Genomic DNA, 20,484 nt, shown 5'->3' on the forward strand with positions numbered 1-20,484 from the left:
TAGAATTATTTATATTCCTTTGAGTATATACCCAATAATGGGATTGCTGGATCAAATGGTAGTTCTGTTTTAAGTTCTTTAAGAAATCGCCACACTGCTTTCTACATGGCTGAACTAATTTTTATTCCCACCAGCAGTATATGAGGATTCCCTTTTCTCTACAACCTCACCAGCATCTGTTGTTTATTTGACTTTTTAATAATAGAAATTCTGACTGGTAGGAGGTGGTGTCTCTTTCTTTCTTCTCTCTCTCTCTTTTTTTTTTGAGACGGAGTCTCGCTCTGTCGCCCAGGCTGGAGTGCAGTGGCACCATCTCAGTCCACTGCAAGCTCCGCCTCCTGGTTTCACGCCATTCTCCTGCCTCAGCTTCCCTAGTAGCTGGGACTACAGGCGCCTGCCACCACGCCCAGCTAATTTTTTTGTATTTTTTCAGTAGAGATGGGGTTTCACTGTGTTAGTCGAGATGGTCTCTATCTCCTGACCTCGTGATCCGCCTGCCTCCGCCTCCCAAGTACAGGCATGAGCCACCGTGCCCGGCCGAGGTGGTGTCTCGTTGTGATTTTGATTTGCATTTCTCTAATGATTAGTGTTGTTGGCATTTTTTTCATGTGCTTGTTGGCTGCATGTATTTCTTTTTTTGAAAAGTGTCTCTTCCTGTTCTTTGTCCACTTTTTAGTGTGGTTGTTTTTGCATATTAATGTGTTTAAGTTCCTTATAGATTCTGGATATTAGACCTTTGTCAGATGCATAGTTTGCAAATATTTTCTCCTTTTCTTTAACTTGTTGTTTACTCTGTTGGTAGGTTTGTTTGTTTGTTTGCTTGTTTCTTGCTGTGCAGAAGCTGTTTAGTTTAATTTGGTCCGTTTTGTCAATTTTTGTTTTTGTTTTAGTTACTTTTGGTGTCTTCATCATGAAATCTTTGCCAGGGCCTCTGTCTAGAATGGTATTTCCTAGGTTTTTTTCCCAGGGTTTTTAACAGTTTTAGGTTTTACATTTAAGTCTTTAATCCATCTTGAATCAATTTTTGTATATGGAGTAAGGAAGGGATCCAGTTTCAATCTTCTGCTTATGGCTAGCCAGTTATCCCAGCACCATTTATTGAAGAGGGAGTCCTTTCCCGCTTGCTTGTTTTTGTTGATTTTGTTGACGATCAGATGGTTGTAGGTGTGTGGCTTTATTTCTGGGCTCTCTATTGATCTATGTGTCCAATTGAGCTATGTGTCTGTTCTGTTTTTATACCAGTACCGTGCTCTTTTGGTTTACTGTAGCCTTGTAGTATAGTTTGAAGTTGGGTAGTGTGATGCCTCCAGTTTTGTTCTTCTTGCTTAGGATTGCTTTGACTATATGGGCTCTTTTGGTTCCATATGAATTTTAGAGTAGTTTTTAAAAATTCTGTGAAGAACGTCATTGGTAGTTTGGTAGGAATGGCATTGAATCTCTAAATTGTTTTGGGCAGTATGGCCATTTTAGCAGTGATTCTTCCTATCCATGAACATGGAATGTTTTTGCATTTATTTGTGTTATCTCTGATTTCCTTGAGCAGTGTTTTGTAATTCTTGTTGTAGAGGCCTTTCACCTCCCTGACTAGCTGTATTTCTAGGTTTATTTTATTTTTTTATGGCCATTCTTGGATGTTATTGGTGTATAGAAGTGCTACTGATTTTTGTACATTGATATTATATCCCAAAACTTTGCTGGCATTGTTTGACAGATCCAGCAGCTTTCTGGCAGAGACTATGGGATTTTCTAGGTATAAAATTATGTCGTTTACAAACAGATAATTTGACTTCCTCTCTTCCTATTTGAATGCTCCTCCTCTCCCCTCCTCTCCTCTCTTCTCTTCTTTTCTTTTTTTGTTGCCCAGGCTGGAGTGCAGTGGCCCAATCTCGGCTTGCTGCAACCTCTGCCTCCTGGGTTCAAACTATTCTCCTGCCTCAGTCTCCCTAGTAGTTGGTACTACAGGTGTCTGCCACCACGCCCAGCTAACTTTTTTATTTTTAGTAGATGTGGGACTTCACCATCTTGGCCAGGCTGGTCTCAAACGCCTGACCTCAGGTGATGTACCCAGCTTGGCCTCCCAAAGTGTTGGGATTATGGATGTGAGCCACCACACCCAGCCTTTTATTTCTTTCTCTTGCGAGATTGCTCTGGCCAGGACTTCCCACTAATATGCTGAATAGGAGTGGTGAGAATGGGCATCCTTGTCTTGTTACGGTGTTCTCAAGGGGCTACACTTCCAGCTTTTGCCTGTTCCGTATGATACTGGCTGTGGGTTTGTCAAAGATGGCTCTTATTATTATTTTGAGGTGTGTTCCTTCAAAGCCTAGTTTGTTGAGTTTTTAACATGAAGGGATGTTGAATTTTATAGAAAGCTTTTTCTGCATCTGTTGAGATGATCATGTGGTTCTTTTTTTTTTGAGACGAAGTCTCACTCTGTCACCCAGGCTGGAGTGCAGTGGCGCGATCTTGGCTCACTGAAACCTCTGCCTCCCGGGTTCAAGGGGTTCTCCTGCCTCTGCCTCCTGAGTAGCTGGGATTACAGGCGTGTGCTACCATGCCTGGCTAATTTTTGTATTTTTAGTAGAGACGAGGTTTCACCTTGGTCAGGCTGGTCTTGAACTCCTGACCTCGTGATCCACCTGCCTCAGCCTCCCAAAGTGCTGGGATTACAGGCTGAGCCACCATGCCTGGCCAATCATGTGGTTTTGTTTTTAGTTTTGTTTATGTGATGAATCACATTTATTGATTTGAGTGTGTTGAACCAACCTTGCATCCCAGGGATAAAGCCCACTTGATCATGGTGGATTAGCTTTTTGATGTGCTGGTGGATTTGGTTTGCTAGTATTTTGTTGAGGATTTTGCTTCTAAGTTTATCAAGAATATTGGTGTGAAGTTTTCTTTTTCTTTTTGTGTCTTAGCCAGGTTTAGGTATCAGAATGATGCTGGCCTCATAGAATGAGTTAGGGAGGCATCCTTCATTTTTAAAGTTTTGGAATAGTTTCAGCAGGAATGGTACCAGCTGTTCTTTAAATATTTGATAGGATTCGGTCATGAATTTGTCTGATCCTGAGTGTTTTCTAGTCAGTTGACTTTTTATTACAGATTCAGTTTCAGAACTCATTATTCTTCTGTTCAGGGTTTGAATTTCTTCCTGTTTCAGTCTTGGGAGGTTGTATGTTTCCCGGAATGTTTGTATGTTTATCCATTTCTTGTAAGTTTTCTAGTTTGTGTGCATAGAAGTGTTTGTAATAATCCCCGATGGTTTTTTGTATTTCTGTGGGGTCAGTGGTAATGCCCTCTTTGTCATTTCTGATAGTGATTATTTGGATCTTCTTTTTGTCTTTATTAGTCTAGCTAGCAGTCTATTTACCTTATTTGTTCTTTCAAAGAATCAACTCCTGGTTTCACTGATCTTTCATATGGTTCTTTGTGTCTCTATTTCATTCAGGTCAGCTCTGATTTTATTTATTTCTTGTCTTCTGCTAGCTTTGGGGTTGGTTTGCTCTTGGTTTTCTAGTTCTTCAAGTCATTTGTTTTTCCATTTATTGACAGTTATACTTGGTATTCTTTTTAAAATTTTATGTCTTGATTATATTTTTTCTTATTTCTAATGTGTTTTTGCTACTTTATTTTCTTGATTTTTCTAACCAGACGTTTATCAGAATTCTTTTGAATTCTGAATTCTTTGATTTATTTTTCCTACTTTTTTACTTTTTTATTATACTTACTTTAATTTCCTGTTTTATTTTGTTTTATTTATTTGTTTCTGAGACAGGATTTCACTCTGTTGCCCAGGTTAGAGTACACTAGTGCGATCATAGCTCACTGTAACCCCAAACTCCTGAGCTGAAGTGATCTTCCCACCTCAGCCTCCCGTGTAGCTGGGACTACAGGCGCCGCCACCACGCCTGGCTGATTTTTTTGTATTTTTAGTAGAGACAGGGTTTCACCATGTTCGCCAGAATGGTCTCGATCTCCTGACCTCGTGATCTGCCCGCCTCAGCCTCCCAAAGTGCTGGGATTACAGGCGTGAGCCATTGTGCCCGGCCTCAAATTCATTTTTGTAAATTTTCTTTAGTGATTGAAATAGAGGTATATTCCCTATAAGGGATTACTTTAAGTTTATTAAATCAACCTTGTTAATTATTTTTCAGATGCTATGTATCATTGTTAATATTTTTTCATTCTTGGGCAGTCACAGACTGATGGAGAGGTGTGTTAGGAGAGGCAGTCTGCGTGGGCCCTGAGCATTCTTGCGTTTTCTTTCTGGGTGTGCCAAGACTATGAGGTCCTGACTGCTCTTTCCCTGGGCCATTTGTTAGGGTTGTGTTTCTTCTGAGCAAACTTGAGGGATGAAGTGATGGCTCCCTCTGGGCCACAGAGCAGCCAGGCTTATTACCACGTGCTATGGAAACAGTGGATTCCCCATGCTCACTGTTCTTTCGCTGCTGCACAGATCCGTCACATGTGCGACTTCCATCCATAAGACTTGGGAGCAGGGAAAGTGACATGCTGACACTCATGCTGCTTGCTGTACCCGGAGTAATAAAATCCTTTGCTTCTGATCCAGGAGTCTTGTGTCTCCGGCTAGCATCCATGTAACTGCGACAGGCTAACTTATTGATTTGTAGGGATAGAACCGGACCCCAGACCTGACAGTTTTGGCAATGAGATTGGATGGTGAAGAGGAGGAACAAGGACCTTGCATTCCAGGTTTAGTGATATGAAAAGACTCTTCAGATCTGGTGGTGGATATACTCAACTCAGTGGTGAGAGGGAGGCGGAGGAGGAAAGGCCCCTGGTAATTACTTTGCTCCTACCTATAATGGGTCTGAATGGTGCTTTGCCTGTCTCTCACCCCTCTCCTGTTGTAAGAGGAAGGAATGTTGGTATGACAGCAGGGCAGTAAGCTCCCAGCTCCAGTCAGAAGGCATTATTGGTGGGGCTGCTGAGTCAAGGAGTCTCAGTCCTGAAATGAGCCGTGTCGGCAGTGAGGGCCTTGCCATCCAATGTAGAGCTTGGAGTGGACGCAAACATCAGAAATTCATTTGATGAGTATCCGTGGGTGGCCCTCAAAGCAAAAGTGATGCAAAACTTTGCCTAATAGCACTGTGCAGACATAGCATGGTGATGGGGCTGAGGCTGTGGGTGGAGGAGTGGCTGAACATAGCAGAATTTCAGGGCGGAGCATGGCTGTCTGCACAAGGCAGAAAGAACAGATCTACAGGTCACGGTGCTAGCTGGACACCAGTAGGTACTTGGCAAAGGACATAGCATGGGTACCCATCTACTGACCTTGGAGTGAGGGACCAAGGAGGATAAGTGCCTACCAGTTGCCCCCTTCCTACCTGCACTCCTCACACTCCCACAGGAGATCATCTCCTGGCAGCTGTTGCTGTAGACCCTGAGTCAGGCACATACGGCACTCCTTGGTCAGCATTCCCAGAGTAGGAAAAACACTGAATTCAACCGATAAAGTTTGGGCAAGACTCAAACCGTTTTTAAAAAAAATGAAAAAAATCAAATAGGTCTCGCCGTTGTTGCTCAGGCTGGAGTGCAGTGGTATCATCATAGCTTACTGCAGCCTTGGACTCCTGGGCTCAAGCAATCCTTCTATCTTGGCCTCCCAAAGTGCTAGGATTACAGGTATGAACCACTGTGCCCAGCTAATTGTTAAACATTTTTTTTTTTTCTGTAAAGGCAGAGTCTCACTGTATTGGCTAGGTTGGTCTTGAACACCTGACCTTAAGTGATCTTCCTGCCTCAGCTTCCTAACACACTGGGATTACAGGTGTGAGCTACTGAGCCTGGCGTCAGGTGACCTTTTGAGTAGGGTCTTTGGGCTTCTTCCGTTTGTGGTGTAGCTTGTACTGCTGGCTCTATTAAATTGGTATTCATGTTTTATATGATCGTACTATGCATGCTTGGCCTCAGGGACTGTGCCCTCCCTTTGGCCCAATATAAACAGTATAGGGCCCCAGGAGGAGAAGCAATATCACAGCTTTTATGAGAGACTTAATAGCTCCCAAGTACTCCACGAGACCAATTCCTGAAATAGCAGTGCCTCTCCTGGCTGCCACTGCCTGTGAGCGGACTCCTGAGAACGGACGGCAGTGAATCTGCTCAGCCCTTGTTGAAATGGATTGCCCGGCCTGTGGGGCCATGTGACTCTCTAGCCTGGCATCCCGCTTCTGGGGCGGAGCAACTTAGATTCCATGCCCAGTAAAATGGAAGAGGCTTAACAGGCCTCCTGGCCAAATAACAATGGTCTGTCCTAGAGCTCAACCTGCCTGGCCCTACCTGGCATCAAAGTTTCGTGTGAAAAAGTGGCAGAGACCTCCTGGGGGAAACCCTATTTCCTCATCCACTGCTGAAGCCAAACCACCCAGTTAGGCCCTCAGTGCCCTGAGGCCCTCTAATGTCGAGGCTGGGCTCTCTGACCTTCGGCTGCCTCCGAAGCTGATGGTATTACTGAGGAGTGGCAGCTCATCACAATGGACGCATACTTAGGAATTTTTTATTTTTAAAATTTTAAATGAATTTCTTATTAATATCAAATTTGCATAAACATGTAGATGTAATGAATAAAGATTTTCTATTTTATTTATTTATTTAGTTTTTTGTTTTTTTGAGACCGAGTCTTGCTCTGTCGCCCAGGCTGGAGCGTAGTGGCACAGTCTTGGCTCACTGCAGCCTCTGCCTCCCAGGTTCAAGCGATTCTCCTGTTTCAGCCTCCCGAGTAGCTGGGATTACAGGTGCCCACCACCGGGCCTAGCTAATTTTTGTGTTTTTAGTAGAGATGGGCTTTCATCATGCTGGTCTTGAACTCCTGACCTCAAGTGATCCACCCGCTTCGGCCTCCCAAAGTGCTGGGATTACCGGTGTGAGCCACTGCGCCCAGTCTGATTTTCTATTTATTTAAATATAGTATGAAGAATAATGACAATGAAGCCCTGTGTACTCATCAGTTAATCTAAGAACATAATAATATAGTGGATAGTAAATTTCATCAGTATAAAATGTCCTACTTTATCCCATTTAATGTTTTTTGTTTTGCATTCTTCTATATTTAAACCAGATTCCTGTTACATTTTTTAAATATTAAACCATAATTTTTTAATCATTTTCACTTTTAGTATCACTTTAGTTTTGATAGGTCTTAGACAGTTAATTTTGGTTTTTGACCTAATTTGCATATATAGTTATAGTAGATATATTTGGTTTTTATCATTTCCTGTTTTTGTATTTTATATAATTTGTTATGTTTGTTAATATTTTGCTAACCCTGTTTTCCGTTTTTTACTATATTAACTATTACTTTTTTGTTCTATTTTCTAATATCTTAGTAATACTACTTTTGATACTAGTTACTATTACTGTTACTAGTTTTGTTATTTTGATACTAGTAAGATTAGTGGTAAGTTTTTAATAGCATTATTTAACTTTAATCTCTACTGTCAATAAAAAGTGAAATACTATCATTTTAAATGACCCCTATTTAAAATGAAATTTTTTCTTTAACTCTTTTTTTCTCATCTAAATGTCTACTTCTTTATGTATAAGATAATCAGAAATTATTATTAAATGACTTCTCTTTCCAAAATATTTTTTGGCATTGCATTTTAGTTTATAACTATATATATCGTTATTTATATTTCTCTTTATTTAGAAAAAAATTGTCATTGTTCACCAACATTTCTGTGCAGTCACCTCACAGTCCTTTGTGAAGGACGAGGTAGGATGGTGACGTGGGCTGCTGTACTCAGCAGAGCCCTGAGTTTGAGTCCCTCTCCTTCCTGAAGTTCCCCTGCACGCTCAGGGGGCTCTGGACGACTTTTACTCCCCTGAAGCCTGAAGGACAGGGAGACCCCCACTTTACCCCGTCATCATTTTTCCTAAGCATCTGAGGTCTGAGTTGGGGGAGGACAGATGAAGGAACATGGCAAAAGTGACTGGCCCACATCGCAAGGCGCCTTTCTTTTTGAGCGGCAAGTGGCTACTCATGGCTCAACCATATTTGTAATGACATCAGTTTAGGCATAGGTCTATAGCCTCATTCCTGACACTGTTTATTCAGCTCTGGGACTCCTTGATTGAGCAACTGTACCCACAGTATCTTTTAGCTGGTGTTGCCGGGCTCGCTTTCAGCACCATCATGATGACATTCCTTCCTGCTTCTGCTCAGAGGAGAGGGAGTAGCAACCTAGCCAGCAGTGGGCTCAGCCTCACTACCTACCTCAGCCTGCAGACTGTCGCCAGCAGCTAGCACTGCTCAGGATCCCTGCTCCTCCTGCTTGCCCACCACTTGGGTGCGCACACTAACTACTGTTAATAGATCCCAGGAGTCTTCTCATATCCCTTAAGCCAATCTGCATGGGCCCCTCTCTTTTCCAGAAACCATCAAGAACTATGAAGGGTCTGAGATTTTATTCTGCTTGCAAACTAACAAGTTAGTCTCCCAGTTTCATGGATGGTGGTTGTAAACATGAGATGTCTGGGTCGGAGACAAAGGACTTGGTTATGCGCAGCACATAACCAAGTGCACAGGCTTCCTTTTGGTGCCAGTTCCCCTTGACCCCAAGCCCCACAGTGGGCCTGTATCACAGCTAGGGAACTCACCATATTTATATCGGGCTGCAAGCAACTCTGTCTAACCTTTGCTAGGAGGTGAACATTGTGCTACCAGACAGTAAACAAACCTGTCCTTTGCTTCAGAGATATAGTGTCTCTAAATCCCAAGGCCGTCTGCTGTACAAACCTTAAGAAGGCAGTTCCAAATAAGATCTGTCCCTGCCTCTGCTTTTGGGATGCACAGAAATGTGAGAGACCCATGGAACATTGTCTCCCAGCACATAGGCACATATCTGAAGAAAACAAGTTTAATTGCTAAGAAATAGTTCTTACCAAAATATCAGAGGATGTCTGTAAATTTTATGGTGATTGATTTCCCAACATTGGTTATCATCCTAAAAATTATACTTACTGTTATAGTGTTATAATTATTTAACGTGACAATTATAACTTCTTTTGGACAGTGGGTTTTAAACGGTTCTAAGGAGCTACCACTGTGTAGTTCCTATATCATAACAATTCTGATGCTGTTCCACTGTTTAGTTCATATATATTACAGGTATAATGCATACGTGACTTGTTTTGGGAGCCCCACCCTTTAGTTCATGTATTTCTTAGGGGCTGGTTGGAGGCAAGGAAAGACAGAATTGAGAGAGTGTAACACAAACACTAGAACAATGATAAAATTTTATCTCCTTTTGTCCGTTTATTGATGGGCTTTCCACAAAATATTTAATGTGTAATAAAAAGGATTTTAGAGAAAAGAGGAGGAGGGGAGGAGGAAGAAAGGAAGAGAGAAGTCACTGTTACAGGTGGTAGATTATGTTTTGGTATCTGTATTAGTCTGTTATCTGTCTCACACTGCTATGAAAAAATACCTGAGACTGGGTAATTTATAAAGAAAAGAGATTTAATTCACCTCAGTTCCACATGGCTGGGGAGGCCTCAGGAAACTTGTGATCATGGCAGAAGGCAGCTCTTCACAGGGTGGCAGGAGAGAGAATGAATGCCAGCAGGGGACATGCCAGACGCTTATAAAACATCAGATCTCGTGAGAACTCACGCACTATCATGAGAACAGCGTGGGGGAAACTGCCCCCATGATTCAGTTACCTCCCACTGGGTCCTTCCCATGACACATGGGAATTATGGGGATTACAATTCAAGATGAGATTTGGGTGGGGACACAACCAAACCATATCAGCATCTTGAATAGTTTGAAAGTTGTGAAGTGGAAGTTCAAAGGACTCTTCAGCAAAGTAGTAGTGTGTTTTGTTGTAGTGTGTTTTGTGACTATTCACATTTCATCTCCTGTGATTAATAGCTGCTTTCTATGAGATCTCATGTGTTAAATACCAGCCTGATTCATTCTGGTTCACTGGCCTCCCGTGCTATGAACACTTAAGGTGAGCTGACTCAGATTTGAGGAAGTGTTTTAAACTTGCCAAGTGCAGCCCTGTGGCAAGTCTGCGATGTTGTTGAAGGACTAGCAAGAAAAAGCCACTTCACCTCAGAGGTCATCATTTAGGGCTAGGTATACTTCTCCATGCTTTTAGGACGTTTTCTTTCCTTTCTATTGAATTTGAAGAACTGGGTGCCTATTCCTGCAATTCAGAAATTAGAAAGTAATACTTAGGACAAAATTGAAATAAGTGTATGTTTTGGAATTTTATAACTCATTTTTATGTTAAATGTGGAATGAGATTACATGATTTATTGAGAAATATGGATGTATTTATAATTTTGTTGGTTGTGTTAGATAATTGTAGGTTAGTGCATTGCAGTGCAAAATATCAACATGACCCTTTAACTTAAAGCTGCAGATCAATCATTTGGTGACTTTTTGGGGAGTAGAAGAAGTTTCTGTTTTTGTCTTACTCTGTAGTTTTTAAGTTTTAAAAGTCTGGCCTTTAGTTTGGTCCTGAGGTCAGAATTTGTTTTACATTTAAAACAAAATTGTGCATAATGATTATATTATTGTATTCTTGTCTCATGGATTAATGAGAATTCTATAGAATGTGAAGAAAAGCATCATATAGAATTGGTAAAAGCAGTAGCTCTATAGTTTATAATGCTGAGTTGCAATGACAGTTCTTCAGCGGCACAGTAGAGGGCTCCGGAGGCTGTGAGGAGCGCCAGAGTCCATGCTAGAGAGAGCCCGCACTCTCCAGCAGCTCGGAGCATTGTGGCACCCCAAGTTCAGTGCTCACTGGACTGTCTGGCTCTATGCCATAATTAGCCTTCTATTCCCTTGATTAGAATCACAGATAGAAATTCATTAATCTGCTTTGTTAGTGGAAAGTGTTAGGAAAGTAATTAATTGTTAAAAATGGCTCTGCAGATGTTTTTTATGAAGTTTTTTTTTTGTTTTATCCAAGCTTGATAATATTTTCCATAATTTTGAAAAGTCAGTCTAAACATTGTAAACTATAGGTACTTAGTGTATTTTTCCTGTTCATAAATATAAATTTCTTCTCCTTCCAAGGGATTATTTTATGCTTTCATATAGGCAGAAACCTTATTGTTCATGAAGTGAAGTAAAATACTAAAATTATATTTCTACTATATTTTTCAGGGAATCCGGGCCCGCATTTTAGAGACTCTGGTCATGCTTCTTCTTCTTGCATTACTCATTCTTGGGATAGTGTGGGTAGCTTCAGCACTCATTGACAATGATGCTGCAAGCATGGAATCTTTATATGGTATGGATTTCCTTGTTTTAGCCAGTTTCTTTACTGGAAACTATAGTTTGGGATATAATTACACACTCAATTTTAAAAACATTTAAATAATTCTTTGTATAGTTAACAAAGATGTTTGATGTTAATTTACAGAATTAAGAAATCTTTAGGTATCTTTATCTAAAAATGAAGTTTTATTTCTTTTATATGTGAAGAATAAGTAAGCAGCTTTTCAGATTTTCTGTTGTTGTTGTTAATTGGTTTCTGTTCTTCAAATTCCGTGGAGACTTTTTTTCTCCCTCCAAACAGGTTTTGCTAAAGGGTTACTTCTTGGTTTTCTATTTTAGATCTTTTTATTGTACAGTTTAGAAATTATATGGCTTAAACTGAAATAGGCAATTACAATGTGTGCGTGAGGTGTAGTCAGCCTCTATCTTATCGTAAGATAGATTGATTGTATCTTAATGTGCAATATTTTGGATTTGTTAAAATATATTTACTTTTTTTAATAGATCTCTGGGAGTTCTATCTACCCTATTTATATTCCTGTATATCATTGATGGGATGTTTGTTACTTCTCTGTAAGTATTTTTCAGACTTAATAGAAGAGTAGAGTTGTCCTTATTCTGGAAAATTCAGGGAAGTTTTCTGATGAGATTTCTTAACTATTTGGAGATTTTTTTGAGTTCGCCTTAACTATTTTTATTCAAATAAATTTTGATAAATGGAAACTTTGAAATAATAAGATGCTTTTATTGTTCTCTAAGGAAAGCCTCTTCTACCGGGTTGTAGAGTGAGACAGATGGACAGACACACACACACACTCACACACTCACACACAGTCATACTTACATACACTGACACACAAACCGTATGCACACTCATACACACATGCCATACCCTCATCCCCATACCTGTCATAATGCTAGATTCTACTTTTAAATGGAAATGGTAGAATTATTATGATAAGTTCATGGTTTTTTAAAAGTTTGTTTTGTTTTACTTAAAGCATCACAGCCTATCTCAGGGATGTTATAAGTAGATAAATGTAGTTTAAAGGACTTAAGACTATGGTTGTCACCTTTAGATATTCTTGTTTGTTTCTCAGTCCTATTAATACTTGAAATTTAACCTGTTCTTTACCCATTTTTCTTTATTTTAACCAAAAGTATTTTAAATTATTCAACTGCTAGAATCTTGAATATTATTCTAAGCCTTTTTTTGTTGTCACATATCTTTCAGAGCTAATTACACCTATCCTCGTCACAGGCCCCCTCTAGCTTGTTTATTGATGATGGTGAAGAGTCCTCTGACAAAACACTAGAATCTCAGTTGGAGAGAATAATGTTCTTAAAATGATAATCTTTGAATTTCCCTTATTTTTACGGTCTAGTTGTTTATCTCTCCAAGCTCTCTAATGTCGCTTTCTGTCTTTTGGTGATCTTATTTCTGCAGTGTGTACACCAGTTGGCCTTTCTCGTATGTTCACAGTGATGGGTCAGTTGCTAGTGAAGCCAACAGTAAGTATTTAATTATAAATCATTTTGTTTATTAAATAAATGTGTTACATTTGAGCATCTTTTAGACTGTGAGCTAGCACTTAGAAATAGAAGAATATTTTTTGTACATTTATCACTCAAATTGTTGTTTTATTAAGTTTTTTTTTTTAATAGAACTTTGGTTAAATTTCCAATCTTTGGAAACCAAATTTGGTTTTGCTTTTAAAATACTACCTATAGGCGCACAGGTAAAAATTCCTCTAGCAAATTTTAGGACAAAATTTACAAATATTTACAGGTATTTTAGGTGTCCATTGCCTAATATCAAAAAGTACCTTGATTTTGTTTCAAAATTTACATGTATGCTTTAATTTACAAAACAGTTATATTTCTGAAAATTTGCCTGCATATTATGTCTCGATTAATTGAACCATACTTTGCCTTTAATCTTAGAAACACTATATATTAGTTTTTAAATGATTTTCAGTTGATTGTAATTCTAATGATTTGTCGCTTTCTTTGGTCTCTATTTTGTCAGATATTTAATTATATAAAAATGATTTCTTAGCTACACCTAGGAAATTTGTCACTTACTTTCATGGATCCTCATTGCCTGTGAACTCAAGTGTAAACTACTTACATGTTACAAAGCCTTTCACAGCCTGGTCCACGCTAAGTTTTCCTCTAGCTGTCCCTCTGTTTACTGTCACTCTAGCTCATGAGCGAACTTGCTGTGCTCTGAATAGGCTTTGTGCATTCTGTCTCCAGGACTGTCTCTTTCCCTCCAAGGCCTCTTACCTGCTCCAGCCACCTAGCAGCCTCCTGCGGCCTAGCTCAAATATCAACTCCGCTGTCTACATAGCTTTGAACCTTGCCTTGCTTCTTCAAGGACAAATAATTAAACTCCTTTCTTTGCCTTTCTCATGTTCCCTTTTGTTTCTGTCTCACTAATAATACTTACTAAATCGTTATAGTTATGTGTTTGTCTTCCTTGTCATGATTCATTTAGGGAAAATACTGAGGAAGTGTTACAGGGGATATACTTTTATTTTAATAAATGCTTGCTTAATTTTAAAAATCATAATACTTTTATATTTTAAAGATAAAGTTTAATTTTTTATTTATAAAAAATGCATAAATACATTTTACAAAAAGTATATAAATGTTGTAAACATACTTGTGTGCCACACACGTGCTGTCAAGTCATGGAATTCCTTTCCCTTGTGAGGAGGTTCTGTGACACTGCATTCCTGCATTCATTTAGTTCCTTCCTACATTTGTTGTTGTTTGTTTGTTTGGTCTTCTCTCTCCTTTTCTGCTTCCTGACCCCTAACTATAGGCAAATGTTTAAAGTTCTATCATTGGTCAAAAGTTCTATTAATGCCCTGCTCCTAAACCATCTTGCCATTTCCACATCACTTTTAAATGCCTCATTCTAATGAGGAAAAGACAATGGAAACAAATTATAGTACATTTTAAGTGCTATAATTGAATAACCCATGGAGCTGAAAACTCAACGTATATAAAATGAAACTACTTACTTAGGTCCCTTCCCCAAGCTAATTTTTCCCCTTAACTTGTCTCTTATTAATGTTAAATATAGTGAACCCCAAGTTTCTCTTCAAAGAATCAGTATGTCAGTATGTTCAGCTCTCTTCTTCTTTGATTCTCCATTTTAAAGTTTAAATTCCTGGTTCTGTTTTCCCCCTTGCCTCTAGTTTCAGTAAACAACTTTCCCACCAGTCCTTATCAGTAGTTCACATCTGTTCCCTGGTCACCTGCTGCATCCTGACTCACCCCTGGTCACCTTCTTTGACCTGAGTCACTCCAGGTCACCTGCTCTGACCTAAGTCACCTTTAATTACCTGTTCCTAACCGTCCTTCCCACCAGACTAGTCACCCCGCCGCTCTGGCTCATACCCCTGCTCTCTTTAAAATAGCCAGTCGGAATTAGCTTAGACTGTGTGTTCCAACCCTAGCCAATAGGGGAGCGACACAGCAGTAGGGCCCCGTGTCAGGAATAAGAACTCCTTCTCCTCCCCTGTCCAGGTGTGCTCTCGCCATTACTCCATTTGCGAGTCTCACCCTTCTGTAGAAATAAAAATTGCCTTGCTGACAAAATTAATGTTTGGGTGCTATTTCTTTGTGGCACCGGGGAACAAGCATTTTGCATTTCTAACATTAACAGTGTCTTCAGAGTCTTATCTTTGTTTCTTTTCTCGTTGGTAACATTCAATAATAAAGATTATTTATTGAGTAATTGAGTGTATTGTATATGCTAGCAATAAACACTGTATTTTACACACATAATTTCATTTTATCCTGATGACAAACCTGTAAGTTAGATAGTGTTATTCTTATTTTACGGCTAAACTAGTGCCATTTCGGGAAGATTAAGTAGCTTGTACGAGATCAGAGATATATGACGGGGCAGAATGTGAACCCAAGAGGCTGGTTTCAGACCAGAGGCTGCTCTGCTATTCTATTTGGCTGTAAGCTCCAGCGCTGTAAAACCGCTTTCTTGCCGAGTGGACTTTGTACCCCTCCACTTCTGTGTTTTGCTTACAGTTTCCTCTGATGGAAATGCCTTTCTTTTGGTAATTTAAGCTCTCAGATAAGATGCTGCTATGCTACTACCATCAAAAACACTGGCCAAAACTTTTTTCTCTCCATCTGGGAATAGTTTTTCTTCCTTTGAACTTTTGTAATGTTTTATTTAAGCCATCATTATGACTTTCACAAATCTTCTAATTATTTTTTTAATTCATCTGGTCTCTTCTGCTACACTAGAATATAAGCCGTTTGAGGTCAAGGACTATGTCTTACCCATATTTAAGCCCCCATTAGCCCATAGTAGTTGAGTATAGGCTTTGAAGGCACGTAACATTTCTTTGGTAACCCTGTTTCTTGGAATATAAAATGGAGATGAGAACAGTCTGTTTTTCACAGGAGTGTTGTAGAAATCAAGGAGGATGGTGCTCATAAGCACTTAACACAAATATATGTGTGTTGTTCACATTGCCACTGCATCAGTCTATTATGCATTGGTATAAATCTGAGACTGAGTAATTTACAAGGAAAAGAGGTTTATTTGGCTTATGGTTCTGCACGCTGTACAAGAAGCATGGCACTGGGACCTGCCTCTGGCTAGTGCTTCAGGAAGCTTCCGATCATGGCGAGAGTTGAACGAGGAGCATTTGTGTCACAGGGCAAGAGAGGGAGCAGGCGAGAGAGAGGTCCACACTCTTTTGAACAACCTGCTGTCATGTGAACAAATAGAGCAAGAACTCAGTTATTACTGTATGGTCAGCACCAAATCGGTTATTCATGAGAGATCCACCTCCATGACCTAAATACCCCCCTGGTCCCACCTCCAATACAGGGGATTAGATTTCAACATGAGGTTTGGAAGGGACAAATAGCCAAACTACATCAGTCACGCATTCACCTAAGACATACCAGTGGTGATAAGTAATTCTTGGATGATTTGCATAAGAAAGATAAAAATCATTTTGTACGCGTTAGACCTTCAGTAAAAAATGTCAATTCTGATCCAGATAGTAGAAAGTGAAGAGAAGTGTTGATGGGAAAGGAACTTCGGATGATGGCCCCCAAGGACCTGGTCCCAGACATGTGGGTTTTCTCTGGGATTCCTCTCCCCTGACCCGTTGCATCCAGTAGACCCTCTCTGTGTAGCACTCTTTCTCCTCAGGAGTAGCATTTTCAGCCTACATGTTCCCTCTTTGGACAGGGCTTGCTGGCTGGCCGTTTAGGTGTCCCTTCCCCTTTTCTTCCTATTGCTTTCTTCCTCATAGGATGGTCATTCTTTGTCATTATTTGTTTGTATATTTATTTGTTGATTACTGTTGATTATTATTTTAGTATTTATTTTTTCTCACCTTCCAAGTCAGGCTTCTCAAGGATCAAGTTGATATGTGTGCCAGTGATGAGTTCAGTGCTAGGTCAGAGGGGACCGTAAAGATTTGTTGAAAGGCTGGGAATTATTGGATTGCTTCAAATAAATTTCACACCAGCTGTATAAATTTGACATCTGACAGGGATTGCATGATTTGAAAATCTGTTTTCTGAAAATACTTTAAAATCTGAAAGGAGACATATATATGGTTTCTATCTTTTTGTCCATTAGCTCCTCACAGTTTATTTTTTTGCTGAGTGTAGGTGGTTTGAAGGTGAAGATATGGAACACTGATAGCAGCTCTAGACTTCTTTCAGATTTTCCCTACAGCTAGGAAGATAATAGGGATCCTCTCAGAAGGATAGCTATGTTAACAAAACTAGAATTAAATCAATTTTAGGTTTTTTAACAATGCAGACAATATCCCATACAATTGGTAAATTATTAGTGTGGTTTTTTTTTTTTTTTTTTGAACTACTGTTGTATAACTTGGTTTATATGTAAACATACCCCTTCTCTAGATTTTGATCTATTGGATGATTTTGATAATACCAATCTTTAATATTCATGGAGCGTTTTTAGTACGTATAGATGATATAAATGGAAAGTATTGCATGTTTCTGATATAGTTTATGGATTTCTTGTTGTAGACATTATGTAGGTAAATGTAAATGAGAAAACAAATGTTGGACTGGGTGTCTGTTCCTTCTATCTCTAAAATATTGGCTTGGGCGTGTATTTACTGTAGTTATTCACCGTAATTAGTTTTTTGACTGTTTAAAATTGATACATGTAGGCCGGGCATGGTGGCTCATGCCTATAATCCCAGCACTTTGGGAGGCTGAGGCAGGCAGATAGCCTGAGGTCAGGAGTTCAAGACCAGCCTGGTCAGCACGGTGAAACCTGTCTCTACTAAAAATACAAAAATTAGCTGAGCATGGTGGTGTGCGCCTGTAGTCCCAGCCACTAAGGAGGCTGAGGTGGGAGGATTGCTTGAACCCGGGAGGCGGAGGTTGCAGTGAGCTGAGATTATCATGCCACTGTACTCCAGCCTGGGCAACAGAGTGAGACTCTGTCTCAAACAAACAAATAAACAATAAATAAATAAATAATAAAAAAATTCATACATGTAACCCGCATCTCAGAATGTCACTAAAAAACCCTAAAGTTCATACATTTGTTGGCCATTGAGAAGAGTTCCTTAGTTTAATCCCTTAAACTTTAAAAATATCCAATTTAAATGTATATAGGGTTTGTGATAACTTTTGATGTGGTTGGTTATATACTAAAGTATTTATATTTAATTTGTAAATAAAATAGTTGGAGCTTTTTTTTTTTGGGTTCTTAGCAATTTGAATGAATACATTATCTAAAATAAATAGACCAAATAGCCTAAATGGTCTCATAAGCATTAGTTTTGTAATGTTGCATTGTTGAATAGTTTTATCTTTAAATTTAGATTCTTGAAGACCTGGATGAACAGATTTATATCATTACCTTAGAGGAAGAAGCACTCCAGAGACGACTAAATGGTATGTATATATTACATATTTAGACTGGGATAAAAAAAACTCTTTAATTTCAAAAAGATAGATAATTGAAGGGAAAAAATATAAACCTCTCTGTATCTTGTGCTGCTACAAGAGGAGGACACTTTAGAGTAACAAAAGAACTTCCCTGGTGAAGCGAGGTTTATTGCAGACCCTGGCTGAGATGAGCTGTAACCGAGTAAGACCCATTCTTTGTGAGACTTTGGCCACTGAGGGACTAGGCACCTCTCTACTGCCAACTGTGTTTATGTTTCAAGCATATGACTTTAAAGTTTAATTTTTAATTACTGATCATTTTTGAGGAACCAATGAAGAAAAGAGTTAATGATATAGTTTAACAGATAGTATAGGTACATTTTCTTTAATTTTACTTAAGTAATTTTCAAATGTTGAAAAACCAGTCTCCCGCCAACAAGATTAGATAATTAATAGCTAACTGCATTTCAGAAACATGATTCAAGAGTAGGTATAAAATAGAAGGTTAGTTTATGAAATACTGAGAAATAGGTAGATACCTACTTTCTTCAGTTATAAACAGTGAATGTAAATCATCACCCCAAAAGTGTTCATAATATTTTAGAGCTTTTGTCTTAGATCCAAGAATTTCAGTTTGTATCTGTTCTAGAGGGTTCTTGTCAGTAACATTCTATAATTTGATACAGATAAACTTTTAGACTGGAACTACATATGTTTTTTATTCTTCTAACTTAATTAAAACTACTTTCATATTTAAACCTGTTTAATTTCAGAGATATAAACTTTAGTCAACAATGTCAGCTTTATAAAGTTTCCTTAAAGCAGTGAATATTATAATAAATGTATCCTATTTGGATAACCATGCTGCTGTGCAGTGAGCCTGCCTGCGTGGTGAAGAGTATGTGTCAAGCTGCTGCCTGCCTGCCTGCCTGTGGGATGGTTTCAGCCTCAGGCAGCCGCCGCTTCTATTTCACAGATGAGGAGGCTGACACCAGGAAGAGTAAAATGTAGCCCCCCATGAACTGAAGAACTTGAATTGACTTCAGTCAAAACAAAACAAAATCCAGAAATACAGCCTTTCTCACTTTCCCCTTCCACGGCAGGAAAAATAAAAAAGGCCTTTCTAGAATCTTTATAAATCTCTGGCTCCTCCAGTTTAAAAGTGGCTGACCATTTGTAAAGAAGTGGAAAAGGAAACCCTTGCTAGATGGCTGAATGTCTCATAAAATGAAGCCAAGTCACAATCAGTAAAAACACCTCCCTGGCGTCGAAATGTTACAGAGAAGAGACGGATGGACCTGGGGAGGAGGGAGGATGGGGGGACAACTAATACTAAATTAATTGTTTTACACACCATTTTGGTAGGCCGTGCACTATTTATGATCCGTTTGGTAGATTGTCTGAAATCTTTTCAGTGAAACTCTTAAGTGGTATGTTAGGATAATTATGATTTTGCTGTTTGCTGCTGGTTAGCCACTGTGGACTATTTCAGGTGGAAAATAAAGAGCTAAATGATTTATGTTTATAACATAAATGGTTCTGTGGCAAAATGGACATTTTGACTAATACAGATTAAGAATCGTGAGCTTCGGTAGAGTATGCTTAGAAATATGTGTAGGAAAGCAAGACAAAAAATCACGACTCACCATTTCTTAAGAAAATAGAAATAGGAGGTTAGTAAGAGAAACCATCCCCCTGGATTTTATTTAATCTAGTATTATGACTATTGTGTTTTGTTATAACAGTTACTCTGTTTTAAATTATAAAACAAAAGTAAAGTGTTTATTGTTTTACTTTTGCTAGTAAAAAGAATTCCAGAATAATGAGAGTAAAATACTTTTTTAAAAATACAGATTCCTTTGCTGATTTATCATAGAGTTCCTGGCGGTGCTTTCTTAGTGTGTGTTGGAATACGTAGTGTGCATTGCAGGAATCTTTGGGATGTCAGCGTGGCTTACTCTGAGCGCCGTTGTACAGTTATGCGAAAAAACGTGACAGCCAGCACCAAGAAGTGCTTCACTGTAGAAATAACACTACTTTTTTTTAAAGTAACATGAGTTATTGTGTTAGTTATGATATTGCTGGAGTTGAATTTTCATGCCTGGTTTTAAAAATAATCAGTATAGCTTTGTGTTGGAATGCCTGACTGTGACTTCTCACTTGTTTATTTGACACTTGATGGTGCTATAGGTATAAAGTTATTGGGAGGTTTTGTTCCTGTTAATATTGTTATTGTTTCATGGAATGTTAGTAAAGTAAAGCAAAGCTGTGTGCTGTGATAATGTTAATTG

General features: G+C 39.0%; 1 protein-coding gene across 4 annotated transcripts in view; it reads left to right on the forward strand.

Moving 5' to 3' along the window:
* LMBR1 (limb development membrane protein 1) overlaps positions 1-20,484 on the forward strand; it is a 211,306-nt gene that overhangs the window by 108,100 nt on the left and 82,722 nt on the right. For all 4 annotated transcript variants that reach the window (XM_050785718.1, XM_050785721.1, XM_050785719.1 and 1 more), the window contains 4 exons: positions 11,147-11,273; positions 11,765-11,833; positions 12,708-12,772; positions 18,127-18,199. In XM_050785718.1, coding sequence (XP_050641675.1) covers positions 11,147-11,273; positions 11,765-11,833; positions 12,708-12,772; positions 18,127-18,199 — 334 coding nt within the window. The remainder of the gene's footprint in view (positions 1-11,146; positions 11,274-11,764; positions 11,834-12,707; positions 12,773-18,126; positions 18,200-20,484) is intronic.

This window comes from Macaca thibetana, chromosome 3, assembly GCF_024542745.1.
Source record: "Macaca thibetana thibetana isolate TM-01 chromosome 3, ASM2454274v1, whole genome shotgun sequence".
Classification (NCBI taxonomy): domain Eukaryota; kingdom Metazoa; phylum Chordata; class Mammalia; order Primates; family Cercopithecidae; genus Macaca; species Macaca thibetana.